Raw genomic sequence first — 14,185 nt, 5'->3', positions numbered from 1 at the left:
TTGTAAGCTTATGTAATGTATGACTCTATGGAGCGGGTCAATATTGGAATTGTGGGTTCAGGGCATCAATATGTACTTGGTTCAGGGCATCATGATGGCTGAACGTTCACGCATGTATAATTATGAGATTATATATCGATTTTTATTTGTGTGAAAAAAATCAGGGGCGTGACAAGTAGGATCGGAGTGAAGTCTCCAAACTTGCTTAATTAGGAGTGAGGTATTGAACTCACTGATATTTCTAAAGCCCAAGCCACCACTTTCTTTAGACTGGCCAAGAAAATCCCAGCTTCTCTAATGGATTTTGTTCTCGATCATCCTTCTTCTGACCCCACTAAAAATTAGCTATCATAGCATCAAGCTCCTTACAAAGAGTGACTGGAAATTTAAAGGGCTAAATATTGTTTACTCCCTGAACTTTCACGGAAAAAACAGTTCAGTCCCTTGCTTTTTAATTTGACACGTTTACTCCTTGTTCTTTCAATTTTACACCCAATAGTAAAATAAAAACTGGACTGATGTCGAACGGAAGAAAAAATAGAGAGAATAAAAACAATTAAAAAAAATAAAAGAATGAGAAAGTCAAGGGTATTATAGTAATTTTATCCTTAAAAATATGGAGATAACGGAGGATTTGGACAGAGAGTGACAGAATATACCTATTGGGAGTAAAATTGAAAGAATAAGGAGTAAACGTGTCAAATTAAAAAGCGAGTGACTGAACTGTTTTTTCCGTGAAAATTCAGGGAGTAAACAGTATTTAGCCCAAATTTAAAACAATGCATGGGGAAGGTGGGAACAGCTTGAGCCACAGATTTAATAAGAGTTTCCCTCCCAGCAAATGACAAAGTGCAAAGTTTCCAATTCTGGATCTTGTCAGCCAACTTAGCTTCAAAAAAAAAAAACAGAGAGGGGAGCTATTTTCGATCTGCCCAAATGATAGGGTGACCAAGATATCTCCTAGGATTGATAGTGGCAAGGACACCAAGAATCTCGGAAAGATCAAGAACATCTGCATCAGGCATGTTAGGTGTACAATATAGAGTAGACTTATTATGATTAACAAGCTAACTTGAGGCAACACAATACACATCAATGATACGCATCATCTCAATGCAATTAGCAGTTGTTGTGGCGACCCGAGTGGGTATACCATAACGTCGTAATATTAAGTCAATAGGAGCTCGATACGTCGTCGACATAACCGTAGACCTACCAACTTAATACTGCAAGGCCTTTTTGAAATACAAATTTTAGAAAAATAGGAGACAAAGAAAACTTTTAAGAAAGGACTTTAGATCAACAACCCAATATTCAAATTAACCAGTCACGAAATACTTCAAAATAAAGTGGGCAACTGCACTGTGACGCCTTAGGGCTTACATCATAACCGAAATCAGAAGAGTTCAACAACAACAATAAAACAAAGGGTGAGGCGCGCTCCCAGATAGGCGAACCTCACAGAGTTCAACATTGAAAGAAAAGCGAGTAAATCAATAGAGTACCAAAAGGGAAGAACTTCAAGCAACAGGGACAGCAACACACGGACTCAGCCAACGACCCACTTCTAGTCTAGATCTTCTGGAGTGACCTCGTTGTAACCTGAAATGTAGGGGTGAGCATTTCGCCCTTGCTAGCCCAATAGGGGCAGACCCAACCTTAGTTAGGTTTGAAAACTAATAGGTAAAACATAGCTACTAGAATATAGATTGCACACATTTGTAAAATCGAGTCAAACAAATGCAAACAAAAACAAACAACGTTGTTCTTTTTTAGGAAATCATATGCAGCATGCTTTATACAACTGGAAGCTCCGAGATACTTACCTGCCGACTAATCTAAAACAAATCGGTGACCGACCCAGTTCGTCATCCTTCGAGAACTGGCCAACTACTCTGTAGTCCTTGTGACTACAAGTAGTGAAAGTGTCCATTTCATGGCCATGAGTATCCTACGACTGGCTCACTGTCGGTACTCACCTTTCCTCGACAAATATAGGAGCACAGCCCCTTCCGGAGGTTTATGGTTATTCACTTTCAGGTCACAAGTACAAACACACAATAGGTACAGTATCTCAACATGCAAGACCAGCCTCGGTTTTCGCAATCAGCAATTATCAATTATGAAAACACATGTATCACGAGGCATCGACTAGTGAACAACCAAAAACGTACTTGCAGGCAACATACTATTATACTAGAGCATTCCACGTATATCGAAAAACCACTAACAAGGAAATGACAGCTCACCCTACCTAGAAATGCCGGCGTATTCCACACTCTGGTGCTTTCCGCTTAAGCTTCCTTAACGATCATGTTTCCTGAACCATTACTTAGGGGGTGTATTGTATATGGAATTAGTGGAACTTTTAAAGAAATCTATGGAATTTAAAAGTCTGGGTGTATTCAATATAGACTTTTAACAATCCATGAAAGTCTTGAGGTATTCAATTAGGATTTTTAAAGACTTCATGAATTCCACCAAAATCTAGGGGTATTCAATTAGGATTTTTAAAAATGAATAAAAGTACAGAGGTATTCAAAATAGCATTCATACTTATGGAATTAGAAAATCATCGATAATCATGGACTTTGTAGTGTTAACTATACATACCAAACTCCAATAATTTTCTAACCTCCAGACCAAAGATTTCAAAAAGTCTATCAAAGTTTCCTCTTCAAAAAAAGAAAAAAATGTCTATCAAAGTTCTTCTCTCTACGCATGAAAAAGTTTGTCCTTCATCATCTCTCTTTCTTAATTTTTTGTCTTTTCTCTAATCTTTTATGATATCAACCTTTTTTGATACCCAACATGTTCATTGTAGTTGTTGAATGCGATTTTTGTTTTGTTTTGTTTTTTGTTTTTTCAATTGTGATACTTCAAACCCTAATAGCAATAAAAATAATTTATGAAACCCTAAAACTCAAATATTGTGGTCTAACCCTAAGACCTTGAACCATACTAAATTTTATCTTATTAATTAATTATTTTCATTAATTTGAATTTATATTATCGTTCAAAAAAAGGTTGAACAATTGAATTTCAATTGAATGATTAAAGATCAAGACATTGACCAATATTGCTACAATATATGTTAATCGGCGAAAACAAAATTGATGAGAATAATTAATCATAAACATCAAGTGATCTATATTGTATATTTATGTTGTTGGGAGATTAGGAATGAGAACAAACTCGCTAGACAGACTAACAATCATTTATTTGAGTCAATTTCTATTAGAAGATACTGGAGCATTGAAGAGACAACAAGTTATTATTTTGTTTTGTGTTTGGGCTGCATTTGTTTTATTTTATTTTTTTGTTTTTTGTTTTTGTTTTTGTTTTTTGTTTTTTTTGTTTAAATATTTTGTACATCCTAGGAAATCTGTAGAAGTCATTCATAATAAAGTATATAGATTTTCATGAATCAATAAAAGTCTGTTGCTAAAATCAATGGTTTTAAGAAATCCATAACAATCTATCAACTTTTTAAAGATTCTGTGGAATTTTCAAAAAGTCTGTCATTTAAAAAAAATCTGCACAAATCCAAATATAATACATCCCCCTTAGTTTGTAAGTAATTATCCAGGTAAACATCATGATCAACTCTAAGTAATCGTGCATACTAAATCCTTTTATTTCAATGAGGTCATTTATTATTTCTTTCAACTTTTACCAATTTGGGAAACTAACTTATTTCTTAAAAAGGAAAACGTCATTGTTGCTCCATTAAACTATCGCTAATCCGAGCGACCAAAGTCGAGTTGATCCTCTCGTTTTACAAGGTCGGTTAACCTTGGTCAACTCTCGGAGTTGACTTTTGACTTCTAACTTTTGACCAAGTACCCCTTTATTTATTATTATTTCTTATTTATTAAAAATAAAATAAGTAAATAATTATAAATAAAGTTTTACTTCTACTTTTACCCATTTACTCCTCATTTTTCACCTTTTTACTTTTACCGTGATTTTTATCTCCTCACTTTCACCTTTACCTTTTTACCTCCTTTTTACCGAATTTACCTTCACCTTCACCCTTTTTACCTTCTTAACAATTTACCACGGTAAAACTCATTTAATTCAGCTTTTACTCATCTTCTTTATTTTTTTTTTCTTCCAAAATAAAGACATTTCTTTTCTTTCTTCCTTTTCTTTTTCTTTTGGCCAAAATTTCAGAACAACAATCACCAAAATCCTCAACACAATTTACCAACACTTAGAAAACTAGGCTAATAAAATCCTACTAATTAAACCCTCTTCAAATATCTATTTTTCACAATTTTCCACCAACAAAATAATTCAACAAAAATCAAATCAACCAAACAAATTCCAAAAAATCTAGGGTTTGTCCAAAACCCATTCCTTACCCTTTCTTCTTCAAAACTCATGGCCTATTTCTCCTCCTTGGCCTTCTTCACCTACAAATCCGTCCAAAATCAATATCACAACCAAAAACCCAAAACAAGGTTGCATGGGATAGATCCTTACCACAAATCCTTACCAAACCCGTAGCCTAGCCTCATGGTTTAAGGGAAAATCGGGTTCATGCACCAAAATCACAAATCAAAATCAAAAACTCGAATTTCGGATGAAATAAGTATAGATCGGATGAATAGAGGCTAGATTAGGTGGAAGATTACCTTGATTTGAACCTCGAATGAAGAAATCACAAAAAGCCCCAAATTGGCTTTGGGTTCTAGGGTTTTTGGAGGATTGAATGGCCAAAGTTCATGATTTTGATTGGAGAAATAGGAAGAGGGAATGAAAAGGAGAAAATCTAGAAATTTTGGTGAGGATTGGGGTTCCGGCGACTGTGGCGTCGTGGCGGCGGTGGTGCGGCGACGTCCGGAGAGAGAAGGAGTCGGATGAGAGAGAGGGATAGCTGGAGAGAGAGAGAGAGAGAGATGAAAGTGAGAAAATGATGTGTGGTGGCTAGGGTTTGATGTTATGAGCCCTTAAATATACCTGCCCCTAAATTTAATTGTGAAAAGTCCACTCTGAAAATACAAGTTTAAACATTCTTATTTCTCCAATACTTCACCGAAAAAGAGGGATAGCTGGAGAGAGAGAGAGAGAGAGAGAGAGAGAGAGAGAGAGAGAGAGAGAGAGAGAGAGAGATGAAAGTGAGAAAATGATGTGTGGTGGCTAGGGTTTGATGTTATGAGCCCTTAAATATACCTGCCCCTAAATTTAATTGTGAAAAGTCCACTCTGAAAATACAAGTTTAAACATTCTTATTTCTCCAATACTTCACCGAATCCTTTCGGGAAAATTTTTCTGGCTTGTCCTAAGCCTCGATACTTTAAAAATAGTTTCCTAGACCCAAATTGGATTTTCTCTAAATTCTTTATCATTTAAAATGGCCTCAAAGTCTTAACCTAAGCGCGAATACTTTTGTACCTTAAGAATACGTAGTTTCATATGTTATACGACAAATTAAAATAAACAATAAAAAGTACGGGGGCCTACAATTGTGGCCTTCAAGAAGAATAGAGAGTCATCGGCAAAGAAAAGGTGTGACAAAATCGGACCTTGCTGACTGAGCTTGATACCTTGTAGAGTTCCGAATTCACAAGCTCTTATGATAAGTGAGGAGAGAACATCTGACACGAACAAGAACAAATAGGGGGAAATTGGATCACCTTGTCTCAAACCTCTTGACGTTTTGAAATACTCCCCAACCTTACCATTTAGGGTGACAACAAAGGACACAGATTAAACACATGCCATGATTAACATAACAAAACCATTGGCAAAGCCCATACAAATAAGAACCTTCTCAAGAAAATCCCATTCCAATATATCGTAAGCCTTGCTCATATCCAACTTGAGAGCAAACTCTTGAACGTCTCTAGATTTCCTCAACTTCAAATAATGAAAAGCCTCATGTGCAACCAAAATGTTATCTTGAATTTGACGATCCAGAACAAAAGCACACTGATGAGGAGATATGATACTTGGCAGAAACTCTTTCAATCGATTCGCAAGCATTTTAGAGAGAATCTTGTATGAGTAATTGCAAAGACTAATAGGCTGGAATTGATCGACCTTCTTAGGACAAGGGATCTTTGGAATGAGAACAATGTTTGTCTTGTTCAGATCCGAAACAATATGAGCAGTTTCATGAAATTATGTTGCTGTAGCTCTCATAGTCTCATTGATGATGTTCCAAAATTTCTGAAAGAATATCCCATGAAAACCATCCGAGCCCGGAGACTTGTCAGCCCCCATATGGAATGCAACCTCTCTAACTTCTTCAACAGTGAAATCTTTGGTGAGAGAAGAGTTCATCTCAGGGCTAATAACCTGTGCCACTACCCGTAAAGCCTCATCCCAATCTCTTTCACAAGAGCTCTTGAAGATGTCCTTGAAATAATTCTCCACTTCAGACTGAACGGTGCCCTCACGGTCCAGCCAAATATCACTGGCAGATTTAAGCTTAAGCACTTTGTTCCGCTGCTGTCTTTGGATGGTTGTCAAATGAAAGAATTTGGTATTTGAGTCCCCAGCTTTAAGCCACTTAACTCTGGATCGTTGTGTCCAGTATTTCTCCTCTTTTTTCTATAAAGAATGAATTTCTCCAATTAAAAATGACTCCTTGTTACTAGCTTCAGCAGTTGTAGACTCCTGTACGACTTGGAGCTCCTCTGTTCTGCTATTAATGGTCATGCGATTATTAGAGAATTTGGTCTTGCTCCACTTAGATAAATCATGACTACATCTCTGACTTCTTGTGACCCATTGGGCAGCACCAACAATTGGAAAGTTGTTGGTCCAAGAAGCCTCCACAACATCTCTACACTCCGGATCATCAGCCCACATTGGTTCAAACTTACAAAGTTTAGGCCCACGAACCCTTGGAGGATCAGAATAAATAAAAAAAGAGGACAATGATCATACCCCATATGAGGGTGGTTAAAAACACACGAATCAGGCCACCGCGCCAACCATCTTGTGTTCAACACTCCTCTGTCCAACTTGATCTTAATAAGACCACCATCATGGCAATTATTACACCATGTAAGCTTCTGACCCTTTGATTGAAGCTCAATGAGGTCGTTAGCTTCCATAAACTCACGAAGAAAACACCTCCCACTTGGATTCCAAGGGTTGCCACCCTCCTTTTCATGAGGCCATAAGAATTCATTAAAATCACCGGCACAAAGCCATAAGAGATCAAAAGAACCATCTAAGTTAGCACAGCTATTCCAAAAGCCAGGTCTAGTTTTCTTGTCTGGTGGTCCATAGAACCACGTGAACAAACAAAAGAATCATCACAGTTGAACTTGACCACCGTATCTATTAGAAATTTGGATTTAGAGAGAATTTGAACTATAACAGTGTTATCCCACCATAATGCCAGACCCCCAGCAGTTTTGATGGGTTTCACAGTAGTGCCATAGGGAAACTTACATTCCTTCCATAAAGTTTTGATGTCCTTATCCTTCATTCGAGAAATTGTGGCATGTTGAAAGCTAATTCTTTTTTTAGAACATTTTAATTATTTTCATAGGATATTATCTAAATAAACTCTAGTTACAGTAAGAAACTGGTAGATTCAGTTAACCTCTGTATATTTGTCCCATGTGCCATGTGACTACTTTATCCATCTGCATACTTGCATATCTATTTGACTGTTCCATAGACAAATCCATAGAAAAGAACTCAGATCTCTGGATTAGGAGATTCTGGCATGGGTCGACGAAAGACAGAGTGAAGAGGCCAACTTGCTGCGGTCTATGAAGGAGATGCTCCCTAAGGTTATAGAAAATTAGTCATATCCTTTTTAAATATGACAAGTGTAAGAATATAAAAACTAAAAGTTGAGATTAGTCATATCCTTTTTAAATATGACAAGTGTAAGAATATAAAAACTAAAAGTTGAGATTAGTCATATTCTTTTTAAATATGACAAGTGTAAGAATATAAACACTAAAAGTTGAGAAGTAGTTTTCCCAGTTGGCACGTTAATTTTCACCACATTTTGACACATATTGTTCCCTTCTGTATGGCGCTTATGTGACACATATATCATCGAGTTTCAAAGATACTTGAAACTTGCATGTCCGTTCTAGCTATATGTTCTTTCAAAAAGAAAAAATAAATAAAAACTAATAATAATAATAATAATACTAATAATTACTTCTGTAGGATAAAATAGCTTTTATTATCACATACAGTGTGCTAAAGCTACAATATTCAGATCAATTTGTAGCCAAAAAAAAAAATATTCAGATCAATAGAACTTTTGCCACAAATTCTTCGATGTTCTTATCAGAGCTTCCCCCTTCATCCACAGCCTCTTTAGCCAATTCCTTCCAAATCAACGAAGCCTTTTTAAACTTCATCCCCTTTTCCTTGTTCATGACCTCCTTAATACGCACAGCTATTTCTTCTTTTGTTGCAAGACCAGATTTCTTATTCACATTCACCCTAACTCCGACTTTCCACACATCCTCCACAAACTTTGCATTCGTCGGTTGATCAGCCCAGTGTGGCAATACCACCATCGGTACTCCCAAGCTCAACGCTTCGAGAGTCGAATTCCATCCACAGTGAGTGAGGAAACATCCCACTGCCTTGTGAGCCAAGACTTGTAGCTGTGGGCACCAACTCACTACCAGACCCTTCCCTGATATCTCCTCTACAAAATTCTTAGGGAGTTTATCCTTTTCCGTTTCTCGGACTACCCACAGGAAGTTGAAACTGCTATTCTTAAGACCCCATGCGAGTTCCGCAGTTTGCTCTATGCTTAGGTTGGCCAAGCTTCCAAATGATGCATAGACGACTGAGCCAGGTTTCTTGGAGTCCAGCCATTGCATGCAAGTCTCCACATTTGGCTTGAAAAGGCTAAGACCATAGTCTTTGTCATCCTCCAACCGCTTGTCCAAGAAAACTGATGGAATTGTCGGTCCTATCATCTTGACCGGCCAGTCTTGGCTCTCCATCCATTTTAGTACCTAATGAAATTAAACAATACTATTTAAGCACTAACAGCATATAAAAGATGCAAAAAGTAATTAAAAGACAATAGCTTTGTGTCTACCTAGGAGATTTGAATCTTTTGCATATAAAAAATAAAAAATAATAAAGAAAATAACAAAAAGAACAAGTCTACTAAAAATCAAAATATAAATAACATTATAAAAATGAATATTTTTTAATTTTATCCAACATATCTGATCGACTATCTCTACCTCTAGAATTATTCGTGGAGAATAGCTACATACATATATATATATATATATACACACACACAGATTTTATCCAGAGCAGAGCTCCGCTTTGAAATTAATGTGTGAAATTTGAGTTTTGGATCACTTTTCGGTCTCACATCCATATCTCGACCGTTCAGTTTTTAGGTACTAGTGTATAGATTATCTCTATAAATTTTCAGCGAAAATGATGATCGTTAAGGCATTGATAACTGCCTTAAAGCTAGTACGGTTCAGGTTGACAGATTCAATCCGTCCATTAGTTTAAGCGAGTTAGATACCTTAACGATCATCAATTTGGCTGAAAATTTGCAGAGATGATCTGTACACTAATACCTAAAAACTGAACGATCGAGATGTGGATATGCGACTGAAAAGTGACTCAAAACTCTAACTTCACACTTTAATTTCAAAGCGGAGCTCCGCTCTGGATAGGATATATATATATATATATATATATATATTATTTCTTTTATTTTTGTTACAAAAAAGTTTGGAGGGAGGATGGGGTATCCTACACCTCCGTGCCAAGGCAGACCTACAAACTCAAACCTGAAGGACTGACGTGGGACACGTACTTATCTCCACAGCCTCTACCTATAGAAATACATTGCGGGTATATATCTCTATTTCTATCTCTATGACAAAAATACATGCATATTTTCTGGTCGAGTATCTCTATCTCCATAACTATTCATGAAAGAGAATTATCATAGAAATATATTATGGGTGATATATTTGTACCTCCCTCTCTACAACATAAATACAAGTCTACTCATTTTTATTTTCTTTTTATGGAATATGTACCTGAAGCCCAGTAGGAGGTTAATTAATGGCTGATAATTTAGTAATTGGTCGCTAATTGTGAACTAAATTTCCTATGATCCATGCATGAATAGAGTGATCCATATAGACACACATATAAAAATGCTGGGCGCACCTCTTTTTCCAACTTATCAAAACTGCTATAGAAGATGCAGTTTACTTGCTTCAAATTGGAGTATTGATTCATGGCAAGCTTAAGGAAAGCTGGGTATGACTCGACATCGGAGAGAAACGTCGGTAGATCGTTGAGCTCTAATGGTGGCATAGACGGCATTATTGCCCTAGGACCTTCTAAGGGTAGCTGTAGTGTTCCTTCATGGACATGGTGAAAGATAGTTGCAACTGCACCTGAAGTTGTGAAAAATGGAGCTCCATCTATGCCTTGTCGCCGTGCCACATCTAAAACCCACGGCATGCCCGAGTGGTACACCACGAACTTGAGAGGGTATTGCGACGCATCGCTGCTGTTCCTGATCTTCATCATGAGGTTGGTTAAGGACTTGGTGATTGAGATTCGGAAACGCTCAATAGACTCCTCAATAGTTTCGGAATCCTTAACTTGTTTGGAGCCATCTGAGATGAACTCCATTTTGAGGTTGGACCCGAACGAGGTGGGATTGAGTGTTTGTACGGATTTGCTAGCAGAGAAGGTGGTGACTATAGTGACCCTTTGGCCTTTAGAGACTAGCCGCTTGGCGAATTGAACCATCGGGTTCATGTGACCTTGAACCGGAAAAGGAAACACTAGGATGTGGCTCTGAGCAGCACCAGCACCCATTTGTTCTTCCAAATCCAGCTTCATTGTGCAATGCCTATCTAGCTAGCTAACTCTATCTGTTTTTCCTCACAGTAAGAATGCAATGACAAGAAGAAACTGCATGTGTTATGATTGAATGAAGAGAGCTCTAGAATATTTATTAGAAATCAGGTTGACTGGTAGATGTAGTTGGACAACAGTTTGTGAACCGGTTGATAGCTATCACGATCACATATTCTCATTGCACGCAAGGCAATTATACATCTAGAACACTAATATATTCATGAGTCGAATCTTCCATTATTTCTTTTTGCCGAGCTAGCACAACTAGTGGATTCAAGAAATCATTCATCATAGGGAAAATTTCACAAATGGTCATTTAACTATGACTCATTCGACACTTTGGTCACTGAAGTTTCAAATATATCACTTTGGTCACTCAACTATTACACTGTCAATCACTTAAGTCACTTTGTTAATTTTTTTCATTAAAAAAAATTATAAAAAGTACTCTTTGTGTGACTTAAGTGATTGACAGTGTAATAGTTGAGTGATCAAAGTGATATATTTGAAACTTCAGTGACCAAAGTGCCGAATGAGTCATAGTTGAGTGACCATTTGTGGAATTCTCCCTTAATCATATATCACTTGAAAAAAAATTTAGTAAGGCGACGAGTTGTGGCTATCCAATTATATTTCAGAAATTAGAAATGATTCGTTAAACTTGAAAACACATTTTCGTTTCTTTAAATTTATACACAAGATCATGGTTGATTATGCGGTCCAACAAATCTAACTATTTATTGATGATGTGACTTTTCTTCTAGAATTAGGAAAGAAACGTTTTCTTGTACGTTCTCTCGCTCGAAAGTCGGTTTGTTTATATTTTGTGCCAGGTCATCGTCACTTTCTACAAGGTTTATGTCTGTTGTGGGAATGAGTTCTATGTGATGAAGATGAAAGAGATACAACACTACACACACTACAATGTCATAAATGTCAAAGACAGAAGTAATTAAAAGAAATCTCTGGGTATTTCCAGATGTGTGGTTTTAAGCAGGTCCCTTATCTACCGATTAAGATTACAGATTGACACCATCCATATCTGTCAAGTGGTACCAATAATATTGCTAAAGGTATCCAAACCAATAATGAACGTCATGCGCATCAACTCAGTTCTTAGGGACTACTCTATATAGTTGTCGGCCCACAATTTGTTAAGTAGTTTAATTTAACGGAGGAACACGAACTTGAAATCTTTTGAGTTGCACCAGAAATATTATAAAATGATTGCTATTGAAAATTAACAATGATTGTATATTTTATATTGTACATGTTTGTATCAGGTCATACTTAACCTGTATCCTTGTGACAAACAGTTAAATTGTACGTATACCCATAACCAAACGCTATGCAACTAAAAATTCTGGTAAAAAAATTGATATGTATAAGGTTACTATAGTAATATCACCCCAGAAGAATTTTTGTTTTAATTTTTAACTAAATGCAAATAGTATTTTTATTCATATCTCCAAAATTAGCATTTGGACCTCCATTCACATTACTAATGATGTGAAATGACCAATAAAGACCCTACTAAAGGTAAAAAAAAAAAAAATTCCTCTACTTCTTTGACAAACAACCCAACGTATTCTGTAAAGCTCTCAGGTTATTGAATCGATGGCTATCATTTTTTCTCATTGTTAATGTTCATCAGTGTGCTTTAATTTCCATCAAAAGTTTGAAGAAATTCTACCAACACAACTACATTATTTTGTAGCCTTCAGTTATCTATATATTTAATCATATTGTCATATTGGTACAAATTCCAAAAGGCTCTGTGCAACATAGGTTGAATGTAGTGTTCACACAATATATTTCAATTACAAATATTTCTTCTCAATCATCGATCAAAGCATTTAGTTTGCAGTAGAACACAAAGCATATTTAGTTTGCAGTAGAACAATACTTAAATAGGACAATTATTTAAAGAGTTTTTCTATTGGAACCTCCAAATTTACCCACTTGACCTCTATGCTTGTTACACCTCTTATCAAATTTTCAAATACTAAATTTGCTCACTAAACCTCACTAAACTTCTTCAAATAACCTCACTCATATAATTTGCAAACAAATTATTATCTTTAAAATAAAAAATTTAGTCATTTCAATGATTTAATCACTCTATAAATCTTAACTAAATATACTTTTCTTAACCAAACTTGAGTTTCAAAAATTAATGTCTAATCAATAAGAAAATTCCATGAACTATTATGTTTTTTTTTTTTTAAAATTTTCTATTTTAGCTGTGCAAAATATTAAAAAAATGAAGAAATCATTTGTTTTTATTCTCAAAAAAAAAATCATTTATTTATTTTATGTATTTTTTGTACCACATGATTAATTATTTAAATTTTTTTATTTTTTTTTTATTTTTTTGCAAATATAATGGATTGACTTAGATTTAGGTCATAAATCATAAGAGGAATTATTTTGTTTTCCCTCACCAATATGCGTTCAACATATATATTATACATTTTTATATCACATGATCTTAATACATTTTTATATATTTAATTCTTATTATATATATATATATATATATATGAATGCTTTAATGAGTATGTAGTGAAATTGGAAAATGAAAATAGATAAGGAAAATAATAAGGAATACAATCTAATATTATTGAATCGGAAAGTCTACATAAAATAAATGTAATATTTTTTTGATAGAATTATTGTCCTTAATAGTCATTTTATAGTAAGTTATATATTCATTTAATAATTCAAAATAGAGTGAGGTCAAGTGAGCAGATTTGGAGATCCCAATAGAAACTCTCTTATTTAAGTGTTCTAAAGGAGGGCCAACTTCCAATAAAAGAAAGAAAAAAAAACATGTTAAATGCATATCATGTTACTTCTTTATGTCCTTCCCCTATTGCTTTCTTGGATAATATATATCAATCTAGGTAAATTCTGATAGTGGAATATGGGAATCTGGAGAAAGCAATTTGGTGACCTCAGGAAACCCAATTGTGTCTTTGCTGTGCAATAAAGTCAAGTTCTCAGTTTTTAATACCCAGGACTCTAATGAACCTGTAAATTGAGGCTGAAGTGGGAGAGCGAGAGCGGTTAAAAGACCAAGGATCCCAATAAGATTGCATACCTCCAGAGAGCATTCCTTGACCATAACTTTTGATCTTGAATAATAGCTTTGATCAACCCTATTCTGAACCATCAGAAGAAGATTGAAGACTGAAGATCAATTAAATAATTTTATCCGAAGATCAATTGCATTCAGCTACCTTGACACCTTGCAAGTTGCAACCAAGTCTTCATCACTTCATGGGTTAAGTGCATTTTGGTAAGATTTGGCTAGCTTTGGTAA

General features: G+C 35.5%; 1 protein-coding gene and 1 long non-coding RNA gene across 2 annotated transcripts; both read right to left on the bottom strand.

Annotated features, from left to right (window-relative positions):
* Positions 1-1,384: 1,384 nt before the first annotated feature.
* Positions 1,385-4,898, bottom strand: LOC121052589. The gene is made up of 4 exons (XR_005809552.1): positions 4,641-4,898; positions 4,489-4,513; positions 4,368-4,418; positions 1,385-1,602 (listed from the first exon to the last, which is right to left on the bottom strand). It is a non-coding gene; the product is annotated as an uncharacterized LOC121052589 (long non-coding RNA).
* A 3,223-nt stretch (positions 4,899-8,121) lies between these two features.
* On the bottom strand, positions 8,122-10,945 carry LOC112197891 (mogroside IE synthase). Its single transcript, XM_040519033.1, has 2 exons — positions 10,156-10,945; positions 8,122-8,960 (listed from the first exon to the last, which is right to left on the bottom strand). Exons 1-2 carry the CDS (start codon positions 10,840-10,842, stop codon positions 8,232-8,234), a joined length of 1,416 nt encoding a protein of 471 aa, XP_040374967.1. The 5' UTR covers positions 10,843-10,945; the 3' UTR covers positions 8,122-8,231.
* Between the last annotated feature and the right edge of the window lie 3,240 nt (positions 10,946-14,185).

The sequence above is a fragment of the Rosa chinensis genome, chromosome 4 (assembly GCF_002994745.2).
Source record: "Rosa chinensis cultivar Old Blush chromosome 4, RchiOBHm-V2, whole genome shotgun sequence".
Lineage (NCBI taxonomy): Eukaryota > Viridiplantae > Streptophyta > Magnoliopsida > Rosales > Rosaceae > Rosa > Rosa chinensis.
Note: the sequence above shows the minus strand (reverse complement) of the source record. Positions and strands in the feature narration are given on the sequence as shown.

Coding starts and splice junctions, on each gene's coding strand:
- LOC112197891 (XM_040519033.1), bottom strand. CDS start 10,842: ATGAAGCTGGATTTGGAAGAACAAATGGGTGCTGGTGCTGCTCAGAGC. Junction 8,961..10,155: donor TTGATAAGTTGGAAAAAGAG/GTGCGCCCAGCA, acceptor TAATTTCATTAG/GTACTAAAATGGATGGAGAG.